At 43.3% G+C, this 18537-nt stretch overlaps 2 protein-coding genes across 2 annotated transcripts in view; one reads left to right on the top strand and one right to left on the bottom strand.

Annotated features, from left to right (window-relative positions):
• The first annotated feature begins 2654 nt into the window (after positions 1 to 2654).
• Positions 2655 to 12602, top strand: LOC114058634 (cell death-inducing p53-target protein 1-like). Its single transcript, XM_027886159.1, has 5 exons — positions 2655 to 2734; positions 9298 to 9416; positions 10437 to 10502; positions 11483 to 11642; positions 12112 to 12602. Exons 2-5 carry the CDS (start codon positions 9311 to 9313, stop codon positions 12218 to 12220), a joined length of 441 nt encoding a protein of 146 aa, XP_027741960.1. The 5' UTR covers positions 2655 to 2734; positions 9298 to 9310; the 3' UTR covers positions 12221 to 12602.
• Positions 12603 to 16908: 4306 nt separating this feature from the next.
• The window catches only part of USP7 (ubiquitin specific peptidase 7), a 68487-nt gene continuing 66858 nt past the window's right edge, over positions 16909 to 18537 (bottom strand). Inside the window, exon 31 of the mRNA XM_027886158.1 lies at positions 16909 to 18308. Coding sequence (XP_027741959.1) covers positions 18202 to 18308 — 107 coding nt within the window. The 3' untranslated portion in view covers positions 16909 to 18201. The remainder of the gene's footprint in view (positions 18309 to 18537) is intronic.

Raw genomic sequence — 18537 nt, 5'->3', positions numbered from 1 at the left:
GCACTTAAGCCACCCTACATCACAGGAGGAATTTCTTGTGCGTGACTACTTTTGTATGCACTCATGGTTTCATCACTTCTTTTCCTCTGCTGTTCAAGGAAAAAAAAATCAGACTCCCATCCCCAAAGAAATGGGCCCATTCTCCCACAGACTGATTTCCTGCTTAAGGGTTGTGTCTTTGATTGCAATGTTACAGTGACTGAAAAGCAAGGAGTGAAAGATTTCAGGGCTAGTGATGATTACCACCTCCATAACAAAGAACAATACGTAATTACTAAATTAACATTTTATATGTCAACATCAAAGAGGGGACTGTGGGTGAGTCCAAACTCTGTGCCCTGCTGAACACCTAGCAGATGTTCAGAAAAATAATATTTCAGGAGAAAAATATTCTAACCCAAAGAAATATGAATTTGATATACAACCATAGCCATTTAAAAATCCACCTTTAACCTACCTTATCAAGGTTTTCAGTGAAAGAAAGAAAATCCAGCCCGTGCCCACCACCCACGTGGTACCCCCACAGAGCGGGGATGGAGCAGGAAGGGCAGGGAGGCAATTCCACACAGACACCCCCTGTGGCACATGCCTTGGGAGCCATTCCTCCTCCCAGTCTCACACACTATGGGCAGTTCACTTGAAAAGTGGGGAAAGCTCCTCCTTTTCTTGGTATCCATGGCTTTTCTCCTCACAGACATACACGTGTCCACAAACCTGCTGCTGAGGTTCAGATCAGGGGGACGGTCTCACAAGCACCATTTAACAGATATTAGCTACCATATATAAAAGCAAATGCTAGAAATATAAAAGGACTATCCCTGACTCCATTTTTTTTTCCTACAGATATTACTGTTTTGACACTTCTCTCTTTTCTTTCTTCAATAGAGTATTTTCACTAGACATTAAAGCACCTCTTCAAGGAATGGTATGTTACTATATGAACATGCTGTGACTCTCCTGAGAAAATGTTGTCAAAATAATGTCTCTCCACAAAGCATTTCAGCTTCAATAAAGCAGCATTTTATCATCTCTATTAAAATTATTCTGACCAGCCTATTATTTTTCTTTACATGGAGAGAACACAGAGGAGTGAATAACTTGCCCAATATCACACAGGAAACCTGTGAAAGAGCAATGATTTGAAAAGCAAAAATGGGATCAGCCACAGTTATGTCAGTCATCCTTCCATATTTTTAGTTCAGCCTGGAGATGTGACTCGTCAGAGGAGTGATGATGCATGTGTGTAGTGTACAAAGTGCTGAGCCTCCACTCTTGGCAGTGAGGAAAACCTGAGCAAGTGCTCTGTACCTGCTCCTTCAGGTCTGGATGAGAGGCAGGTGATGTGCTGTCACCACTAACAGCATCCAATAACACCAAAATTGATGATAAACTCATCCACTAACAACAAAAATCTCTATTTCAGGAGTTTCCAAGTTGTGGTGAAAAAAGGGGCACGAATACTTGGAGTGCACAACTGTTGCCTCTCTTCTTGCTTTACCCACTGGCAGTTTCTCAGCTGTTCAACACCACTTTGCTACTTGTTGTGCAATCCTGACCTCTCAAGGTCAGGGGCTTCCTGCACTGCTGCAGCCCTTTCTTGACTAAGACTTTGTTTGCCCAGGAGCAAACAGCGTATTTTGGACTGGTGATGAGTCTCCCAGGCAAACCCAATGCATCATGCTCTATCCTTGCTGGAAACACTTTGGATGGGCTCCTGTTGTGGAGGAAGGCTTTAGCGTGAAACACTTCTGCAGTAGATTCAGATGAAGCAAGAATGATCCTTACTAAGAGGGCCACATCCCCACCATTATACTTGGAGATGCTGAATATGTGGCATCTGGGGGAGGTGCTTTTCTCTTTGTGTCTCACCATCCAAATATATTTTCTTGTCAACAAATTAATTTCCCCCAAGCCTGGTTTGCCTGTGATGCTAACTGGTAAGCAATCTCCCTGTATTTATCTCATTCAGAGAAAATGCCCATATTATTTTCACCGTCCATCCTGTTGAAGAGGAGAGTAAGACTGTCTGGGTGGGTGTCTGGCAGCTGGCCAAGGGCAACCCACCACAAAGTCAAAGCATCTATTTAACAGAGAGTCCAATTCAGCCACAAACCAAGTTACCAAGAAGATCCCAGCTAAAATATCCATGGTTATCACCCTACACAGATAATCTTTGCTGATCTAAGCACCCCTTAATTCATCAGAGAGTCCAAGCGATTATTGATCTCAGTAATAAAATAACAGAGCTCCAGACACAGCTGTACCCATGGCTTTTCATCATTCTCTGTGGTGGTTTGCAGAGAAGCACAATGGGTCAGCACAGACACTTTTCTCTCCGTTGCCCTCAAGTTATTCCTGTGCTGCTTCTAATTGTCTTCATTAGCTTCCAGGTTGGCACAAAGGAAAATTTCTGGGATATTAGGGGGGGAAAAAAAAAGAAAAAAACCCCAACAACAAAAACAATCTCTGGTGCAAGCCTGTTGCACAACATTCCTTTGGTGGCAGAGCAGGTGTGAGCAGTAGGCTGGGGCTGAGGCAGAACAGGGGTAATTATACAGTGTCTACCAACTGACTCCCATCTGCAGCTGGATACGCCACTGGGGCATGACAGCAGGTCATGTCACTGGTCAGGTGCGTGTTCCTTCCCCAGACACAGCCACGGTGCAAAGACATGGATGAAGGGATCAACTTTTGAAGCTTTTTTCCTCCCCAGATTCGCCAGAGCTACATAAAGGTAAGAGCTTTCAGATCACCTGGGATCAATGCTGTGTTTACTCCTTAGGAAGTAAAGAAAGCGAGGTGGCAAGGACTAGAAAAGGCAGGGAGCTCGAGGAGTGTGACAGCTGTGGCTCTCTATTGTAAATGTTAACTTGTTATGATTAAATTGACAGGTTCTCAAAATGTGCAAGCCTCTCTCATGTTCCTAAAATCTGGAGGCAAAGATTTTTCTCAGGGTATTTTATCTTTCTCCTGGAACAGTTCAGAGGTGGAAAAGAGGAAAAGGAGCTTTCTGATAAGGTGGGAATGAGAACAGTAATAAGAATGGAAAGTCACACTAATGAAACTGTTTTCGCTGTAGGAAAGGGCTTAGCTCACACATAAAAGCAGGGCACACACCTGCTCTCTTCAAATGGATGTTTATTCATAATAACTTTGCAAAAGTTGCTAAACCAGCTCCAGATGCTGTATGAGATGTTACTTGAGCTATTCCATCGGTTTTCAATTGAAGGACAAGTTATGAGCATTATTTTTTAAAGGGTATAAATGAAATGCTGGCTACCCATGATTCAACGCTGTTGGTACAGGAATGTTAATCTATACTGGAATCAAATGAAAAGATATCAAACATCAAATTTTAAGGCAATAATGAAGTGCTGGAAACAATTGGGTAAGGCTGCCCTCAATTCTGAAAGCTAAAAGGGAAAAATTGTGTCAATAGAGGAAAAAAGCTGAATCTAAACTTGGCATTTCTCACCTTCTGTGCTCAAGTTTTAAGGCACAACCAAATGTGACCACGTCAGTGCAGAACAGACACGGAGCCTCCCTGTCACAGTGTCTCCATACACAACAAACCTGAGCAAAACCAAGACTAATTTTCTCATCCTCACTGTTGCAGAACAGGAACTGAGCTCACCTTTTTTCCCCCCCATCCAGGTTAATGCACAAACCACTGGACAATACTTCCCTTTAGTGGTTAGTACTCTATTTTTGGAATGGTAATTAGGGAGGAACAAGTTCTAATGCAATCCCAGGGCTCAGCTGTGCTCACCCCTCAGAATAAGTGCCCTTTAAATGCAAGTGAAGTTGGTCATCTGAAGGGAACATTTACCTCAAACAGTAAATTAAGGAACAAGATTTAAGAGATACACCTGGTTTGCATCAAAGGTTAGCACAGAAATCAGTGGTGGATCTTATTTAGTATTTTAATTAATAACCTTGACAGAAATACAGGAGTGGCTAATAAAATGTATGACTGAAGAAACAAACTATGGAGGTGGAAAATCTATTATTCAGAGTGAGAAAAGTTAGAGACCTGCTGTGACAGTATTTGTATGTATTATAAAGTTACAAAGCAGTGCACTTAGAAAAGCATATCAGGAATTTCAGCTCCGAGCTGGGAGTTCATTAGTACAGAATGAGACTGAAGGAGAAAGACCCACTGCTGGTTAATGACAGCATAAATACAAACCTCAGCACGGTGTGCCCGTGGAAAAGGAAGCAGTGCTACTGGGTTATTCTACAGGCATTTCCACTAAATACAAGATGACACTCATACCACTCTACAGGCTGAGGACAGAGCTCATTGGCCACGCAGAGAAAAGGAGGATGAATTCACTGCACAGAAATGAGGAGGGCTCAAAACCTTGCTTAGCCCTGAGAAGGAAAGGCTGTGAAGGGACAGGAATGCTCTCTGGGCTCTCTCGAGGGGAGAAGGTTGATCTGTAAAAGCTTGATGCTGGCACAATAACACACAGGAATAAACTACCATTAATAATTTTAGACTAGCAGGCTTGTGAGAGTTTACAGTACTTTGAATTGCTTTCAGGTGAGAGCAACAGGAGCAGTAAATGTATTGAATTATAGACTGGAGCTCCCTTCATGAAGGATTAACCCAGCATAAACGTCTGATGTGGGACAGGACTGGAAAATCCGAGGAGTCCCTGCCTATCCAGCAGCCTTGTGAGCCCAGGGAGGCAGGGCCAGGCTGCTGATCTGCACGAATGATGGAGAGAAGGTTGTCCCCAAGAAGGAGAAAGCAAAGAGCTCTTTCTTTCTCAGTAGAGCTCAGTTCACTAATATTTCACTCTTCAGTATACCCTTCCTCATGATTTTGTGAACAACAGCTGAACTCATTTTACTCTAAATTTCCATGTAAGCCATGAGGACTTGGATTACACGTAACTATCCCTTTCCACACGAAAGCAGGAGCAGTATCTACACAGTGACTTTATTTGTTGTGCCCTGCTGCCTGGCTCAATGACAAAAGCATTCTGATGACTTCAGCACATCAGCAACCACCTTCTTTCACTCACCACTTGCAGCAGTGACCCTATATACTGGGTATTGGGCCCATGCAGTCAACAGACAAGCCAAGGGAAATCAGGTGAAGAGTTTGCAACCAGAAATATGGTGTCTATTCAGTTGAATCCCACACAGCTACATCCTCTCCACTTGAAGAGGCTGGTAGCCTGATGCAGGCTTAAAAGTAGGAATAACTGTAGAACTGAAAATTAATTCAGGAGTAAAGAATGGGGAATTGGCAGAGCATCCTTCATCTCCTTGAAAAGGTTGTCTACTTCAGGCACACTGAAAAATTTTCAATGTCCAACTTCTAATTTGCTGCCAGCTGTCATCTCTTTTAGCTTCTATTTTAAAAACAAGAATAGACAAATACCTGAATGCTGCTCCCCAGCTATGTTTGTCTATATTAGAGCTGGAGCTATTCCTTCTTGAACATCTGAAAAGCCTTGGCACATTGTGAATGTTACCTTAAATGACCAACTCAGGACTAAAGGGAAAAGATCTCTCCACTGAGGAATTCAGTGTTTCATTGCTAGCCAAAACCAAGAATTAACTGTTTCAATGAAGTAAAACAGGTATTTGATATTATTAAAGCCACAGACACATTTGCATGCCAGCAATGGCATTTTATGGTCAGTCTTTAAACATCAGAAACCTAAATTGTCTCACAGACCCAGCTGGAAGGGCTAAATGCCCAGGAAAACATTAAACTAGTGAAGACAGGAGAACAAGAACACATTACAGCAAACTGAAAGCCTTTGGACCAGTATCTTACAAGCCAACAGGTCACTGCTGAAAATCGCTATACCTCCATAAAATGCAAAAATACCTTACAATAATGTTTTTATGTTAATCTTCTAAAATACAAAACTTTTGAACATATTACCCTATTTTCTTCAAATACTTGAATCACTTAACGTTTCCTCCCAAATTCCATGTCCCCTTTTTCCTGTCTCTGAACCCACTCTTACTGAATGGCAAATCCCACACTGATCTCATCTGGAGCTGGAGTGGAGATTAAACACCTTTCTTACAAAGTCACTGCTTGCTGTCCTGCCTGAAATCCTGGATGCCACCCTTGATAGCCAGATATGAACCTGAAAGGAGAAGAATTAGTACTACCCAGTGTTTCGATTTTCAGCTGAACCCCCCTTACGATCAGAAAGGGCAGTGCCTGTGCCTCTTTGCAGGCACTTGGAACTAATCCCGTGGGTGGGATCATTCAGCCAGCAGGGACACTGAGGAGGTGTCAGTGAGGTGCTGGGGAGTGGGGCTGTGCCATGGAATTTCGCAGCTCATCAGCTTTGCTTGCCTGCATGAGACTGCTTTTCACACCAGAACACAAGACTCTGGAGCAAATCCAGAGAAAGATGATGGAAACTGCTCGTCCATTCTTCCCTAGGATTTGTCCTTCCTGGAACATAAAGCTTTGTCATTTCCACCTTACTTTCCCTGAACTGGCTCTTTGTGTATTCGCCTCGGGGAGTGATTTGCTTCTTTTTTGTGAAATGCTGATTTCCACAGGACTTGAAGTGAGCTTTATTTTCCAGTGCAAACCAGTTATACCCATGTGCAGAAGAGACTAAAACTTCAGAGGAGAGAAGGCAGGCACTGAATTGTTTTGGTGTTCCTGGCACTGTACATTTCTGCCTGCAAATCGAGCAGTTTGCAGTAGTTTGAGTCAATCAGCTTCAGATAAACGACAACCCCACTTCAGGAGAACACAAGGTCTGTCCTGCCCTTGCAGAGAGCTCTGTTTGCTCAGTGTGACTGCAGAGAAGACAACTGCTGTCACCTTCCCAGCTATTAAATGTGAGCCTCCTGGATGTTACTGGTTTCTGTAGGGAAGTTTATAGGGCATTTTCCTCCTCTTCAGGAGCTGCTGCCTGGTATTTCTCCTCATGACTTTTTCCTAAGGAGCTACCAACAGGGTTGTCTCCCATATCTTCCTCTCCAGAAGATGATCACACCTGAAAGAGAGGAAAGTCTCTATCTCTGATCTGTGGCGACAACACTTACAGGTTTGGAGGTCACAGCCCCAAAAAGCTCTTGGGCATCACAGACATGGTTGCAACCAAGAACTGAGAGTAAAAACTTATGTGCAGAATTAAAGGGTCTACTGAGTTGTATAACACACCCTACAAAATGCTTTTCCTGGACCTCTGGACTTCCAGCAACCAGGCCCAGAGGGTGTCTAAACCCCCTGGTACTTTCCCCAAGTACGTTGAAGAGGCTCCTGCAGAAGCTGAGGTCCAGCTGCCCATCCAGCTCTCCCAGCTCATGGTCTGGGGCAGGTCCTTCATCCCAACACACAGAGCTACTGGCAGCACTACAAGAAGCACTTAACAAGACACTGAAAGTGAGCAAATTCGGGGCACCAGCTCTATCCACAGCCTATGGCCCAGAGCTTCTGTGCTTGGTGGCTCCAACAGATCAAACACAAACCTGGCACCCAGTGGGACTCCCACACTATTCCCGGCTCTGCTGCTGATTCACTTCTGCATCTCTTGTCCTACACATTTAGCTGTGATATTATCCTCATACCTCACAGGGTGGAGCCAGGATTAGTCAGTGTTTGCTTGCACTCAGCAGTTAACTCGACACGCTCTCACTGTGTTATTCCCTCCTACTCTGTGCCTCATGCAAGCCCTTCTGCCCGGGCCTGGATGGAATTCAAAAGCCCTTTCCTCTTTTTCCTGTTTCACAGTGAGGGAGATGAATTCTGCAGAAGTGGCACCCAAACTGCCACCACCCATTATTTAGTGTGTGGTGTTTCAGTACCAAGACAGCAATAAGACAAAAACTTGGAGACTCCCTATAATTTTATCCTCTAATCCTTGTCCCAAGGGAACAGCTCTTGGTCAATACTGGCTAATGCAACATTCTCTATCATCACACTCCTGAATCCATAGTTACTATTGACAGTCTTTCTCCTCTGTATGTGATTACTCCCTCTTGGATCTCACAGCTTCATCCTACCCAAGTTCTCTTGACTCAGCTTTTTTCTTCTCAGTGGGATCCTCATCAACAAAGGCCTGTTAATACCTCTCACATTCCCAATCACCTGTTTCAGCTCTTTTATAAGAAACATAGTGAGATGTACCTTTGTCCATCCCTCCTCTCCAATCCATATATTAGCAATTTTTCCAGCATCTTTGGCCTTAAATATGGCCAATGCTGCATTTCTGATTTTTTCTCCACACCATCCTACCTATTCCCTTTCTTATCCATTCTGCTACCATTTTCCACTACCACCTCCCATTCAAACCCCAATGCAGATTTGTGACAATTACAGCACTTCTTCCCTAGTAATATTTTCAAATTCCTCATTTTCTACCTCCCTAAAGGACTGTTGTTTTATCTCAGCACTGCTGCTCCCTGGTCTTTTGTCCTTCCCATACATATTTGCCCCCAAATTGCCCTTCCTTGCTGAGCTGAGCAAGAGGCTGAAACTTTCTACCGTAAAGGGCTCTTGCAGTTGATGTTAGCAGGAAACAGCTGGTTCAGGGGTCAGCTAGGAATAATGAACACCTTTCCACTTACAGAGATGCAGTAATACAAACACAAATCCGTGTCCTCTTCTTCATTGTGAGGAACAGCTCCTGCTAACAGCTGCAAAACACACATCTTGTGACCTGATCTTGTTCACAGCCTCAGGCAGCGCAGTCATAGGTAACAATGACATTTCCCAACAAAAGCCTGGCACCTACCGATGAGACAATAGTTTCACAGAACAAAACTGGGCACGATAACAATGGCGATAAGGTTGCACAATAACCCAAAGAACAACTGATCTGAATTGCTGCTGATTGCACTGACTTAATGACACGCGGAGGTTTTCACAGGTGCTCCTGAGTGTGCTCTTCCCCTCCTTGATTATTTTGAGAATCCACAGGGGAAAAAAAAAAAAAAAAAAAAAAAAAAAAAAAAAAAAAAAAAAAAAAGCGGTTAACTTTTCTGCAAAGATAACACTTTCAGTCACAAGTTTACACATTGTTAATAGTGTGTTTTCTGGGGGAACATTTCTAGCTTTCCAGCACAAAGAAATACGTAAAGATGTGGCATTTTCTGCTCTTCTTTTCCATCTTCCTTGTCGTGAAGTGTACAGGAACTGACTGCACTTCAGCCTACAAAAAAGCCAGAATATGAGAACTGCTAATCTGCCTCCAAGTAAAACCTGAGTGTGAGAACTAGGAACTACAGAGGCAGGCACTGGCAAATACAGGGCACTGAGAGTCACTTACTGTCGATTTTATTTCACACTGCTTTCGGCAGGTGAACTGCAGACATGTCTAGTGAGAAGGGACGTGTGGAAATTCCCATGGTTATGTATGAACCTCACCAGGAATTCTACAGGCAAGAACCCTCTGCTCCACAGTTCAGCAGCCAGGAGGGTAAGGAGGCTTCACCGGGCTGGTTGGAAAGAGCATCCGACGGGGGTTGTGTGGCAAACTGATGGCTGGTTTCCAGCGCTCACCTGAGCTGGATCATACAGGACCCAGCCGTGCCAGGACACGATGGGTTTAGAAAGCTTTTGTGCCAAAATATAAACCCCAGGGGTGGGGTAGGCAAGCTGGTGGGATCTCCTAATAGAAGCATCATTTAAAATGGCAACAAATATTTTTGTCCATTTAGTCAATAATTTTTCAAACAACACCTGCCTTATTGGAAAAGGAATTGCAGTTGTGTCTCTACAATAACTTCATCCTCTGAACGAGCAAATGTTCAGCCAGCAAACTTTGGACGTGGATGGGCTGTGTCTTGCTTAAATTGTCACCTCGTTTTCCAGAGGACTGGCCTTTTCCCAAGCACTCCTGCTGACCGGAGCTGCTCCCCCTGGTTGAGTCAGTTCTGCACCAGGCTCTGTAGGGGCGAACAACCCCTCCCCATGACTGAAGTGCTGACAATTGAGCTCAAAGACTGCGAGTGGGTGCCGACAGTTGCTGCTCTGCTGGGTTGGTTTTTCTCTCTGAAACCAGGCAGCGCTTTCACACCTACACAAGTATCTCACAATGCTCCTTTGTCTTCTGCCTCACTGAAAGACACACAGATATATCAGTGATTGTACCTTTGTTACCTTCCTGCTGTTGAGGGAATTGCCGTTTACCGGACAGGACTGGGAGGTCAGGGGGTGACTAATAAGGTTCGATGTGTCAATACTGGGCCTCTAAAGGGGTCTAATTTTCAGAGAATTTTACTCTGACCAGCTCTCTCTGTAAATATTTTTGACTTTAAAGACCTCTCAAGCCTCTTGCTAAACTCAGAAGAGATTAGAAGAAGTTGGGGAGAAAAAGTCTCACTTCATCATTGGAGTCCCTAAATTCAGACCAAGTATCATTCCAGTGTTACCCTGGAACAGATGCAGCCAGGAGCTGTTTGCACTTTCACATGTTGCCCTGCTTTTCTTTGCACAGGGGGTTATGAGTATCCTTCTCCCCCACCTTACTCCTACCGAGAAACAACCACCATTGAGCAACCAGGTAAGTGCCAGGGGACCGTATTTCTGACAATGCCTGTGGTTCTCCGTGCTGACAAAAGGGAAACAGTTCCAGTTTTAAAGTCAACAGGACTTTCAGAACAAATCATTTTAAGTCCAGTGTTCCTGCTCTACTCACCTTTATGGGAGTGGAGAAGCTCAAAGGAGGTACTTGGGAAAGGCTTCAAAGAATAGCCAATAACATCTCACACAGGAGGAAAGAAGACATAATACATTTTTAAAAATCCCTCAGATCAGAAGGCAATTAAATTCAGACATGCTATATCCTATCTATCCAACAGATGATACTTTCCCACTCCTCAAGTTTTGCCTGAGGCTACAGTGTGAAGTTGTACCCTAAACTTGTTTAGGATCATTAAAACGATATTTTTTGACCAAAAACATTTCTGAAAAAATATCCTTCGTGTACCTACAAGTGTCATGCCCTTCAGGGAGTCTGACAGTCAAGTTCAAACTGAGAAAACATGAGCAGGAGACTTTACCAACTGGGGATGGCACCAGCACCTGACTGATGGCATTTGTATGTTAGAAGCCGCTTTGATGAATTTCTTATAATTACTGAAAAGTTGATCTAGAAAGTTCCTCTATATCCTTCAAATCTCTTCTTCAGAGAAAACACGCATTTTCATATTATTTTAAGTATCAGAAGATAAACTCTCAGTGTCAGAGTACATCTGCCAGTGGGTGGGGGTGGAGACTGCCTAACTATGGGGATTATCCCATAGGTTATTCCCTGGAGATGTCTTTATCCAAGTAAATTATGGCTGCTTTTAGAAGCCACATATTGGAATACACGAAACAAGCAGTGCAGTGGTTCTTAGGAATATATCTGACATTAATAGTAACAAGGGTGCTGCATTGAGCCATGTTAAGAACCTACATTCCCCAGCTGAGATTCTGTATTTTGGAAAGTATTTCTTGTGCTTCTAATTTTGCTGCTTCCTATCTCCTCTCAAACTCAAGTTTACTTGGTGTCTCAGCCCCCGATCATCGTAGCAGGGATCTTCTCAAGCAAACCAACATCCACAATATGTCCTTCCTGCCGCCAGCACATCACCACCCAGGTCACCTACAGACTGGGCAAGCTGTCCTACCTCCTGTGCACCAGCCTGTGCATGGTTGGGTAAGCTTTCATGTACATTTTGCAGACTTGGAGTAGCAGAAGGCTAAAAAAAGAGTAATTAAAAATAAAAGTTCTAGCTAGTGCTTATATAGACAGTTTGCCCTTCTCTACTTGATAAGAAGACATTCTGTCCATTCTAGATACAATCATCATGGCTACAGAGCATGCAAACCTGCTAAATTTAACCCAGTATGTTTTTACTTTTCAAAAGAAAAGCAAAAATTATTACAACGTTGTCTACTTCCCTATTGCAATTTAGAATCAGTGTCAGAATCAGATTAATGCAAAAGATGTCAGTGGCGAAGAAGATTAATTTTTTGGAAGATCCTTTAAACATTAATAGACTTGGAAGAGAAGTGGATTTGTGCAGTGAAAAGACAGACAGAATAAGGCAGAGAAAAAGCACAGCTGTGGCCAGCAGAAAGAAAAGCCTGTGAATCATCTCTGTCCATCTCCCCTTTGGCTGTAGGTGCTGTTTTGGATGCTGCTTCGTCCCTTTCTTTGTGAAGATCTTCAAGGACGCAGACCATTACTGCCCATACTGCCAATTTCACATTTATAGATACAAAAGACTATAGAAAAAAAGTTGATGCAACCAGATGACATCAAGTGTCCATTTCCTAATGGCACAAGATTCTGCTCATAAAACTACTGCTACAAAACATACAGGGGAATGCTTAGGTTCTGCAGCTCCCCTGATGGTGAATCCACCTGGTAAACTCCAGTTTACCATCACATGGTTGGACTGACTTTAAAACAAAAAGCCTTGAAGACTAATTTACAGTGTCACTTGAACTTATGCTCTATTCGATTTGCTGCCCTGAGCTGTGAAGTTACCAGCTAGTGAGTACTTCAGCACTACTGCTCCTCCTCTCAAATCTCCCACCCAGCTGGACACAGACTCCTCTGGACCTTCCAAGCCCCCAGTACCCAAGAGGTTTGGACATGCACCTTCTAGAGAAGCACTTACCTTCTGTGCGCCTGGAACTGACCGGTCGGGATTTCATTTCTCTCTGCTCTTCTTTGTATGGGACCTACCCCTGCAGGGCTGTGGGTGGTACAGTGTAGCTGATTATTTATTAACAAAATGCTAAATTATGAGACTGTCTTTACTCTGTTATAGATGAGGTAAGAAAATAAATGTGTTATTGTTAACAATGCTGGCAAAACATCTCCTGTCTGCATTGCTTCCATGACCTGCTGCCCCCAGAGCAGGGATGCAGGTCACACTGGGACACCCCTTTTACAATAACAAATCAAGATACAAAAGGCAAACACACAAAGAACAAAAATCAGCAAGCACAGCTTGAAAAGAATCACCACAACCACAATACAAGGCCCTCATTCTACCTCTCTGCGTTCCCACTGCGACGCATCATCTCCCAAACCAGGACTTGATAGGCTTTAGACTTTACAGAGAACTTTTACAGTTCTCATCTAAAGCCACTTATCTTGTGAAATCAAATATCTCCAATTACACACGCAGGAGATGTCCAGACCCTGCTCAACACTGACAGCAGCAGCACTAGCTGCTGCTACTTACTGCTGGCTGGAAAAACAGAAGAAGAAACGCTGTGGTTTGGCTGTTTGGTCAGTTTTAGCCACGAACCAGCAGGTCCCCCAGCAGCTGTTCGGGATCACCGGCCCCTCAGCACGGGGGGCTGAGGCACCCCCCACACCAACCCCTGGCCAGCAAGGGCAGCAGTCCCGGGCATGGGCAGGGACAGGGGACACCAAGCAGGGTCAGGGACACTGGACAGGGTCAGGGGATATCAGGAAAGATCAGGGACTGGGCAGAGGTAGGGGATACCAGGCAGGGTCAGGGAACACCGGGCAGACAGGTGGCTACAGGGAGGGTCAGGGACATCAGGCAGGGTCAGCGATATCGGGGCAAGGACAGGGACAGTGGGGAGGGGCAGGGGACACTGGGCAGGAACAGGGGACAGAGATAGGGACACCAGGAAGGGTCAGGGGCAAGGACAGAGACAGTGGCACTGGGACAGGGGACCCCTGGCAGGGGTACCACTGTCTCTCCTCCATCACCTGGCACTACCACACAGCGAGGGCAGGTCCGAACAGGGCAGGTACCGGGTGTTGGATGCTGCGGGTGTGAAGGTGGCCATAGAAATGAGCTCCTGGAATGGCACTGCCCACCAGCCCCGTCATCCTAAACCACCCAGCACCGTCTGCATTGCAAACTGCCTGGTCCCACATCTCAGAATGGACAAACCACCCCTAGTGAGCTGGTCCCACATTTTAACTAAACTGGGGGGGGTATGTGCACGGCTTTTGGCTCCAACTAGTACAGAACTCCAGTCTTCACACTGTGAGACGTGAAAAAAACACACTTGAATCAATATAAGCAAAAACTTTAAACAACTACTTTCCCTGTCCTACATGACACCGGGATCCAGCACCGCCCAGCCTCCTCAACCCAGGCAATTCCCAGAGCCCTGGCCTTCATTCCATACCAAGGGTCAGTAACTCTACCTCCTCTGGTCACCCAACCTACACTCAGACCTGATGGAAAATACTACCACAATCATCACCCCCACAGGCAGCCATGCAGATGTCAGCCCAAGAGGTTTTGTACCATTTCACACATTTTTTCAAGATGTTAGGATTCTTCTCCATTTTAAAATCTGGCTGTGAACAGCAAGCTTTGCTGTTAAGTAGTGGTAAATAACACATCAAGTTGGTAACATTTACCAGGAAGGGTGCAAAACCCACACCCACATGAATATACAAATGAATTATATATATATGATTTAAGACGTGCGGGAGATATTTAACAGTAGTTAGGACACTTTTACATAACTTTTTACAGGTACAATAGTTTACACAACTATTTAATAAAAAACAAAGGCTTCCAGCCACAGCCTGAAGGTTAGCAAATTTCATTTGCTGCAGTGCTTGGTACACAGCAAACTTCAACATTACCTGGGACACAATTACGTTGAACACAGATTTGAAGCCAGATTTGGACATATCACATGTGAACACTTCCCCCTTTTCTGACCCTAAAGACCAGGTGGGTTTGAAAGCCAACAGTAAATGACACCCCACTGCTCACACACCAAACATCCAACATTCTCCACCTCAAAATCCGAATGTTTTCGTTCCTTTGAGAAAAAAACAAGGGTTCAAAACTTGGAAACTGATGTGCAAGTCAGCATGTACCTTCTGACCAGCTCCTCCTACAGTTTCTCATTCCTGACACACAATTTGACTGAGTTTTAGTATAATTTATCTATTTGACCTAACCAAAAATCACCCTGACTTCCGAGCGACCCATCCGCTATCGCTCCCAACCCGCTTCCAAAACGAAGGCACGAGACACCAACGCAGCGTTTACCCCGGGCTATTTTATTTACAATATGTACAGGTTCCTACAGAAAACGATTTCTCACAGAGGATATTAAATAGCAAAACCACGGCGTAGCTTAGCTCTGGGCACGGCCGCCCGCAGCCAGCACGGCGCCTCGGGCTGCTCCGAGCTCCGGTGGATGCCGGGCGGGACGCTGGGGTGGGATTGCTGGCACGTCAGCTCCGGAGGGGCAGCAGCTGAGGTAGATCCAGTATGCGGGAGGCACTCGCGCTCTGCTCATCGGCCGGGCCCTCCGACGCGTCCTGCGGCAGCACGGACTTGTCCCTTGTCGTACAAAGGGTGCTTGAGCTGGCTGTCACTCTCTAGTCAGCAACTATGTCACTGGTTTGATTTGCTCAGATTTCACAGAATGCTTTGGACTCCTTTAGGATAAAAGGCACTATGTAAATCTACAGGAACAACGCTCGCTATTGGCGCGGGGAGGATTCAGATGGGCCGTTAACATCGCCTTGCTCTGATGCTTTGTACCATGAAATTACATCCTTATTGCTTAACATTTATATTACCATTAGCTTAATTTAATGCATTCACTGTCTATTACCCAGATAGTTCCAAAATCTGAATAAGGAAATGGAAAGCATGGCAATTTTGAAGACTGTGTTTTTGTAAATTTTTTAGAATGAACTAAACAAACATACTGCACCTGAGAAAACCTCCTGTCCTCCTCTTCTCTTCATAGGTGTGTTTCCACATTTGAATAACAAGTTTACTTGTGCTCCAAAACCACTTTTTTTTCCCATAAAATCCTTCAGTTACTGAAAACTGCATATGGAATGCCTCAAAGTATCGACTTCTTTAAACTAGTGTGGGAATAGCACAAATACTGCAGCACATAAAATCTAGTCCTCTAGAAACCAAAAGGCACCCAAAATCTACTTTGTTAGCGGCATTTTCTTCTGAAATAGGAAGGTTTGTGATTTCTTAAGATACTCCCTAAAAGCTGCCAACATCCCATAAATTAATGTGAAAACGTAGTGACATTCATATACAAGCTCAATTTTATATCAGTCTACCATAACACTAAATTCACAAAATATAATTAGGGCTTACTACTGCCTCTGATTTCACAGAAATAGTCTGAAAACAAATCTTGACATATACTGAAAGCCTGTAGAGACAATCCAAGTACCAGTTGAACCACCACTTGGACGGTGTAATTCTCACCAGCTTGATGGAAATACAAACCAAAGGAAAACTTTCTCCACTTAAGGCATGCCAGTCAAGCACTTCCCTCTACGGCTAACCTACACACTCAGAGATAAAAAAAAGTAAACAACTAGTTTGCTTTGACTGGAAATAAGAAAGAGTTAAAAAGCACTGCAAGATACAAACTAAAAAGAAAACCAAACATAGCTAAAACTTGCACTTTCTGTTTTGGTTATGAATACAGGGAACACATTACGGAGGGAACCTATTACTCTATGAAGAGACCTTACCTTTAGAGACTCCAGATTTCACTTTACACCATTTATAATATTAGACTTGAGAATCTGGACCACAAAATTTTGTACAGGTAGGCAGAGTCCAGTCTACCACGAAGACTCTACTACAAGCTTTACAAACGAACTAGTAAAATAATTTTTCCGTTTGTCTTATTTGTACATGGCTCCTTCCTGGAAAACCTTTTATTTGTTAAGCTCAAATGTGACCAGTTAGGAGGTAAAAAAACCAAAACCCAAAAAAACCTCCAAAACCCAAAACTATTAGACAGAAAACCCCACAAAGTTTCCCCCAAAACAACGAGGATTATACAATTGTCAACACTTAAGGAAAAAAACCACACCTTTAGCAAAATCTCACGAATGAAAACATTTCCCAAAACTCTATTTCCAAGGAGAGGAGAAATCTTCTTCAATGTCCATGTCATCACTCATCGAAAAAAATTTTATAGAAAATTTTATTCAACATACAACATTTTCCAGCAAAAAAAGGCAATATACAGGAAGAGGAGTTGTACACTGCGGCTACAGAAACAAAATAAAATACTGGAAAAGAATGTAAAATTAAGTGTGAATTGCTGATTCTATCTTTACTGCACTCAAAACTAGACACGCGGCTGGCATTAGCTCCAAAAGAAAAGGAAGCAGTCTGGGGACTGAAATAAAACTACACACAATGAATATCAACATCAGTGAAATTCACTTGCAGACTCACCCAATAAAATTAACCTCCAAGTGTTAAATTGTACATGTTCATTCATTAAATATACAATTTCTTTTTTCTTTTTTTTTCTTCTTTTTTTTTCTGTTTTTTTTTTTTCCTCCTTTTTTATACAAAGTCAACAGCTTACTAAACACTAGTGAGCATGCCCTCTGTGCTAAAAGGCTAGTTCTTGTGTTTTCCCCATCTCTTCCCATGGTAACTAAATTAATGGTATTTATAATCTTTTCACTTGCTTTTGCCAACTTTTGAGTGTCATTCTATCTGCCAGAAGATGGCATAATAAATTGCAACGGTATTTATCAATGGTTGGAAAATTTCATTAAAAGACCCAAATATCTCTTTTTCAGGACTCAGGGCATCCACTTGGCAAAACGGGATGCAAAGTATTGACTAAATTAAATGAAAACTAGTTTATTAAAAAAGATTCTATGAAGCTGGAGGAGACAAAAATCCCGAATAAGTGCCAACAATGTACACAATGAAGTAGAGATTGCTATTTATTGATGATGTGAGTTTTTTTTTTTTTTTGCATTTACAAATGCACAAAAATGTCATTTAAAGTATAACTGAAGGAAATAAATCTGATGTGAGTCTAAACATAAGACTTACTAGCTGCAGTGATGGTGAACACCACACTGGGAAGGGCAGCCAGTCAGCTTATGCCATCTATAAACGTACTACAGACAAATAATTTTGCCAATGTCAACTGTTCTACTAAACTCTTCCCTCATTATGCTGACAATTGCCTTGCATTACGTTTACCATAAAATAACTCTCATTGGCATCCAAGCTTTTATAAAAACACCTTCATTTTGCTCAAAAAGGGCAGTCAATAGATACAGAGAAGCCAAACTGAACAGCCTCAACAAAATAAAATTAACATCAGCAGCAAATCCTCTTGCTGAAGACTTCAGATATAGTGCACGTGTACCAAAGTTCTACAGTTGTTAAAAAGGTGCACACACACACTTATTTTTGTCCCTTGCCTTGACAATCTGGTTAAGTAAGTCAGTTATGGATTTTAATAGCTTTTTCAAGGTAAGTGTAGCGACTTCTCTTTGGGGCTTTATTGAAATGGTCAAGCCCTAGCCATGGCCTTGGATGAGACATGTTGCCTAGAAAAGAAAAGAGAAAAAAGATATTGAAGCTTTAAGACTACATTGGAACATTTCTGTTACACAAAATACTTCTGTGTGCCCTGTTGACAGTTTGGTGGGAATCACAGGGGAGGGAGGGAAGGAGGCTGCAGAACAGCCCTGCAGTCCACAGCCAACAGGGCACTTTCCTGACCACGCTTTGCTTCCAACAATACATTTACAGCTGTTTCTGGATCAGGCAGCTGGT

The sequence above is a fragment of the Empidonax traillii genome, unplaced genomic scaffold (genome assembly GCF_003031625.1).
Source record: "Empidonax traillii isolate 1590-97213 ecotype Southwest subspecies unplaced genomic scaffold, ASM303162v1 scaffold180:size851510, whole genome shotgun sequence".
Taxonomy (NCBI): domain Eukaryota; kingdom Metazoa; phylum Chordata; class Aves; order Passeriformes; family Tyrannidae; genus Empidonax; species Empidonax traillii.
This window is presented reverse-complemented; position numbering and strand designations above follow the sequence as displayed.